Source organism: Alnus glutinosa, chromosome 8 (assembly GCF_958979055.1).
Source record: "Alnus glutinosa chromosome 8, dhAlnGlut1.1, whole genome shotgun sequence".
Lineage (NCBI taxonomy): Eukaryota > Viridiplantae > Streptophyta > Magnoliopsida > Fagales > Betulaceae > Alnus > Alnus glutinosa.
The window spans coordinates 12,347,735-12,354,236 of record NC_084893.1 but is presented as its reverse complement, the minus strand read 5'-3'; the positions used below and the strand labels follow the sequence as shown (position 1 = coordinate 12,354,236).

The following is a 6,502-nucleotide window of genomic DNA, read 5'->3' as shown; positions in this document are numbered from 1 at the left end:
ATGTGAGAGCCTTGGCTGATCAAGTGAATTAAGCTCATAAATAAGAAAATTGATGAGTTGTCAAAATCTTCTCCTATTATAAAGAAGAATACAACTCGATTGACATATATGACCACACCAAAATTCATGAAATTATTTTAAGATTGAATTGGAGTATATACAACCTGCCCTCGCCTTTCAAACATCAAATTCCAAAATCATTAAATGGATATACACCCTCAACTAAATGGGATTGGTGAAGCAAATAAAGTTCGACATTGACTTGAAGAGCACGACTCATGTGTTATATTTGGACCACTCATGAATCTGGGTCGGATCCTCAGTGGGCCGTCAACGGGGTCAATAAAACCGTCGTGCCCACAACTGTAATTCTGTAAATGGGAATCGTACCTCACCCATTAACAGGAACTTGAGAGATGACAGACAACTACCCTCCCCAAACCATTTCCTCACCACCATCAACCCCAATGAACCTGCACACTTTTCGATCTCCCATTGGCCAGCTCAACCCAAAAGTCAAACCAAACCACGAACCCACCAATCCTCTCATGCCAACTCAACAATCAGCCACCTCCCTCCACCGGTGTAGGGGCATCGCTCACGAGAAGAAACTGACACACAAAGCCTAGACAGAAAGAGAGAGAGTGTACGCGTGCATTTGAGTTTGTGTGCGTTTGTTTTGGACATTCTCTCGTCACCACCTTCCCCATGTACAACAAAAAGAAACAGACCCAGAAGGATCACCATGTGGTCCTAATTCCCTCACTCACACACTAACTCTTTGCTTTTGTCACCTTTTTTGCCAACTATAATTCAGTGAATCAGTCCCACCCCACAAAGCCAGAAACTGATTAATATCTTCTTCTCTCCTTACTTTTGACAATTCTTCTTTTCTTTTGGTACAATGAATCTGGGTAAGGTTGATGGGAATTACCAGAAGATGGAAAAGGCTCAGCAGCAGCAGAAGGTTGTGAAGAAGGAGGCGGAGGAGGAGCCCGATGAGGAATTGAAGGAGGAGAGCACTGTGGAGGAAGAGAAGAAGAAGAAAGGGGTGGTGGGTAGTGGAAAGAGGTGTTGTCAGGCTGAGAAGTGTACGGCGGATCTGAGTGACGCTAGGCAGTACCACAGGAGGCATAAGGTGTGTGAGTATCATGCCAAGGCTCAGGCCGTGCTTGTGGGTGGGATGAGGCAGCGGTTTTGTCAGCAATGCAGCAGGTTGGGGAGGTTTTTATCTTGTTTTGTTCCTTTCCAATTTTGATCATGTTGTGGATTTCATTTTTTATTTTTTATTTTTGTTTTTTCTGTTTTTTATTTTTTTATTTTTTTATTTTTTTTTATTTTTGTCCTTGTTTTCGCTGAGTTCCTTTATGGGTCACCTATTTTTGCTTACGAAAGGAAAAAAAAAAAAAAATGAACTGAGGTCTTCAATGTTATCTAATTCCAATCTTTTTGTTTCTTTCTTTGTCTGCTCTTTTGGCGTTAAATGTAGAAAGAAGAAGAAAAGATAAAAAAATATTTGCTTGGATGAGGCCATTGGGTCTGAACTTTTAGAGTTCCAATCCCAAGAAGGTGGAACTTGAGGTTTTGTTGTGGCTGGTACGGTTCCTTTCAAATTTCCCATTTTGATCGTTCTAAATGGTATGAAATAATTGGTCGATAAATTCTTGGAAAAAATCCATCAGACAGCTTTTTGGTGCTGGTATATTTGTCTATTTTTGATACGGTCAGATTTCCTAGCGCTGATGTGGTAATACCGTAGCCACCAAGGAGCCCCAAGCCGGCGTGAATAAGGAGAATAATTCTCCATATTTCTTTTCGTGAGTGTTTTAATTAATAAGGAATGCATTTTCACTAGTTTATTTATTTTCTAGTTAATTTTCCTGCATGATGTAACGACGGCTAGACCTAATGGTTATGTCTTATGACCTAGCCGTCTTCTATATAAGTATAACCCTAATGAATAGAATATCATGCTTGAATATTATCAAAACCTAGAACATCTTTTGGTATCTTGAAGGTCACAACTTCCTCGAAATAGTCCATATCCCTTTTCTTTTGTTCTTTTACTATTTGATTGCATAAAGTGGTATAAGAGCCAGAGTTCTTCTCTTTAACAAGAAATTGATAAACTTTGAGGCCCGGTTTCCCTCAAAGGAAACCAGAAAAAATTGAGAAAATTCGAGTTCATCACCAAAGGCCATTCCCGCAACAAGAGTAGAGCCTAACAGGATTTTCAGTGGAAGCAAGGCCGGGGACACACTCCCTCACGCAAAGAACTCATCAACAACTCTAGGAAGGATGGATGGGCAGCTTGGAGCAGTCGGTGCACTCCCTAACCGAGGGACATCAGCAACTCATGGCTCGGATTACTGAGGTTTTCGAGATGCTGTCCACACAAGGCAGAAACCGATGTGAAGAAGGGGAGAATTCGTAGGGAAGAGCACGTACGGGAGACGGAGAGAATTTCTAGGTGGGAGAAAAGTCTCACACCTTGGGCCAGTGCCATGTCAAGTTGAATTTTCCCCTGTTCAATGGGGAAGAAAGCCCGACCAGCTGGGTTTGCTGGGCTGAGCAGTTTTTTAGGTTCCAAGGAACCAACGAAGAGGACAAAGCTATCTTGGCTTCTTTCCATCTAGAAGGAGAAATCCAACTTTGGTTCCAAAATCTGCTACTGGAAGGGAGGGAGATCGCCTGGCCAGAATTCAAAGAAGGGGTATTTGCTTGTTTTGGGCCTACCCAATTTTATGATCCCTTTGGAGAGTTAACCAAATTGCAGCAAGAAGAAAGTATAAGGGATTATCAAGCCAAATTCGAGTCACTTCTTTCAAAGATAGGGACTTTATCACAAAGCTAGCAGGTTAGTTTGTTTTGTGAGCAACCAAAAGGAGGAGATCAAGGTGGACGTCACTACTAGATGATCCCTTACTCTCACTTCAACCATCGGCCTAGCAAGGGTCTATGAGGCCGGTAACATGGCTCTTGGAAAAAACGCTCCTTCAGACACGCGGAGACCACCCTTAACCCCTTGGAGCACCTCGGGCCAACCACCACTTCCCATCAAGAGGTTAACACAAGAAGAACTCAAGGAGAGGCAAGAGAATGGCCTTTGTTTCAAGTGCAATGAGAAGTACAGTCTCGGGCATCGTTGCAAAAGGCTTTTCATGATTGAAGTTTATATGAGGGAAGATGAAGATAAGGACGTGATGACACAAGATGAGGAGGAAGAGGACACTCTAGAGATTTCCTTGCATGCCATTACTGGTAAGGACCCCACAAAAACCATGAAGACTTATGGGAGGATTGGGCGAACAAAATTTTTAGGACTCATTGTGTAACACTCTTATATTGGGAAGAGATGAATAGCTCACATAGAGTGAGTAGTTTATAAGAGGTAGTTATGAATGTTAAGTCTCACATTGCCTAGTTACTAGGTGAAACTTGGCTTTATAAAGGATTCTACGAAAGCTTCAAATTGACTAGTCCTTTTGGGAGGATAGCGCAGATCTAGCTAGCCCTTTTCCCTGGGTTGTTACACATTGATTCGAGCAGCACTCATAATTTCATGAGTTTATCCCTTGCCTGCAAGTTAAAATTACAACTTGATCATCGCCTCAGAGGAAAAGATTTGCAGTCCAGGTAAATGTGTTCAAATTCCAATAGGGTTGCAAGTCAGGATTTTTGCAGTAGACTTTTATATTCTGCCATTGGAAGATTATGAAGTGGTGTTAGGCACTCAATGGTTACGAATTTTGGGGCCCATCCGCTGGGATTTTGAGACCTTAGAGATTTGTGTGGGATAAGGAGCCAATAATATTACATGGCATTAAGAGTAGGTCGGGGAGCTCACAAGAATTCTTGTCCCTATGTCCAGAAGGAGCCGAAAACGGCAAGGAGATGCTGGAGCAAAATGTGAAGGAGAAAGAAGAAGAGATGGGGCAAGGTTTTGAAGAGAATGGAGTGATTTTTGCAAAATCAAAGTTGAAACAGAATGGGAAGAAGAAGGAAGAAGAGACGGAGCCAAGGTTGGAAGGGCAGGGAGAGATTTTTGCAAAATTGGAACTCTTTGTTGGGGGCAAGGAAGTTGTTAGGGGGGAGGGATGATACGGTCAGATTTCCTAGGGCTGATGTGGCAATACCGTAGCCACCAAGGAGGCCCAAGCTGGCGTGAATAGGGAGTATAATTCTTCATATTTCTTTCCCTGCTTGTTTTAGCTAATGAAGAATGTATTTTCACTAGTTTATTTCTTTCCTAATTAATTTTCCTGCATGATGTAACGACGGCTAGACCTAATAGTTATGTCTTATGACTTTATAAAAAAAAAAAAAAAAATGGTTATGTCTTATGACCTAGCATTCTTCTATATAAGCATAACCCTAATGAATAAAATATCATGCTTGAGTATTATTAAAACTTAGCACATCTTTTGGTGTCTTGGGTCACGGCCTCCTCGAAGTAGCCCATATCTTTTTCCCTTAGTTCTTATGCTGTTTCGTTCACATTAATTTTTTATTCTAAAGATAGCATAATTATAGTCATTCCAATTTAGAGATAATATTATTCTACTCTACAACATGGGACGTACAACAGGATCTAATCTTTATAGTAATTTAGACTCTAACACTGTTTGAATTGCATGATCCATAACAGCTGGTCAGCTGCTACCTTTTCCTGCGATGTTATATGGTTTCCATGTCAGGATGATTCTGTCGTATTGTCTTTATTAGTCATATTATGTATTGGATTTTATTAGTACTTGGCATTTCTGTAGAAGATGCGTAAGGTTTGTATAAAGATGGAATCAAGTATAGTCTATATTCACTTACTTATTAAATACCTAAATTAGACACTGACACATGCTAGTATATCCTAATTCCAGTGCAAATATTTCCAATGCCTAAGGTTACTGAGACCAAACCAAGAACTGGAATTTTTCCGAGTCTTGAATCGCCACTTATCTCAAAAGTTTAAGTTGATAGGAAATGATTAATTTAATCATTTAGTTTATATTTTAACGGTAAGTGATTCAATTGTTTACTGTGACTGGGGATCTGTCATGGTGCAGATTTCATGAGCTATCAGAATTTGATGAAGCCAAGAGGAGTTGCCGGAAGCATTTGGCCGGCCATAATGAACGGCGAAGGAAGAATTCTGCTGAGTCTCATGCAGAAGGCTCAAGCCGCAAGGGAACATGCACTCATCAGTTGAAGGATATTGTTTGTGGGCAGGTTGATGATAGGGGAAGAATTCAGATAACCATCCATGAGAACTCCACTTACAAGCATTTCCAGATCAGATAAGATCTCAAGCTATCATGCTCTCTCTCTTCTGTCATAGAATATGTAATGAGAGTTAAGCCTTGCTCTGTATCACCTATTTATTGCAAATTTTATTTAGGTCAAGTACAAATGCCAACGGCTGCAATTTCCATTTATTGGGTTAGGATTTCTAGTTACAAACTTAGTATGTGGCTAAGCATTTAACTTTTGTTTATGATTTGCATGTACTTCCTTAATTGCCCCTTGATTAGGGCATTATCTTATCTATTATCTCCTACTTGGTTTTCATGTGCTAGCCTGTTATGATTTTGCAAATTATGTAGATGCATTTTGATGAGAAATTCCCGTTCTGTCCCTTATCTACGGTCTCTGCTATTCTATTTCTTTTACCTTTTATGAGTTGATAGAGGATTTGGCTTAGATGAGAATTTCTTACCCTTTTTTCAGTAGTTCAGATTTAATTTTAAGTTTTTTCGACCGCTGTAGTTTTTTTTATAGCACCAAAGCCGAAATCCAATGACGGAAAGTATGTTGTGAATTGAGTGTATTGCCTTGCATTAGTTGCCCAAGTCCAGAAGCTCAAATTTGTGGCTGAGACTGGACAGAGTGTTATTTTTGGTGTTCAACGGCTTGAAAGGTGAATCGATTTTCAGATTTAGATACTTGCTTGAGCGGTTGATCAATGAGAGCTGATTGGTTGACATTGTAACACGCGGAAGGTCCACATTGCCTGCCATCCATGCTTAATTATGATGGGACCATGACCATTCTACTGCTCTGAAAAGATCTTTTGTCATTCGATATGCAGGGCTCACGTGAGACCTACGTGCATTCAATATTATAAGAAAAATTCGTCTTTATGAGATTTTTAAAATTATTATTAAATGTGTGATAAATTATTATTAAATTTTGATTTAATGAAGATTTTAAGAACTACATTAATTTTGGAGGGATTCAAAGAGGATATGGATCCTCCTTATAGTATTACTCTGGATTGCCATGCATCAATGGTCTAGATAATATTTCCATTGTGTGATTTGTAGGTCCAAGACATTTTGGTATCCCTTTTGAGATGAGAAATGCTATTTTATTTTATTTTTTTTCTCCAGTCTAACTCTACTCATATGTTTTTAAAAAGTATCATTGAATCTGCGTATAGGTCTTACATATTCAATAATAGATTTAAAAAAGAATTGGATAGGAGATGAACAAAAGTCAGAAGAAT

The 6,502-nt window shown here is 39.6% G+C and overlaps 1 protein-coding gene across 1 annotated transcript; it reads left to right on the top strand.

The window, feature by feature from the left end:
* The first annotated feature begins 394 nt into the window (after positions 1-394).
* On the top strand, positions 395-5,565 carry LOC133874705 (squamosa promoter-binding-like protein 3). The gene is made up of 2 exons (XM_062312584.1): positions 395-1,215; positions 5,064-5,565. Exons 1-2 carry the CDS (start codon positions 905-907, stop codon positions 5,296-5,298), a joined length of 546 nt encoding a protein of 181 aa, XP_062168568.1. The 5' UTR covers positions 395-904; the 3' UTR covers positions 5,299-5,565.
* The last annotated feature ends 937 nt before the right edge of the window (positions 5,566-6,502 follow it).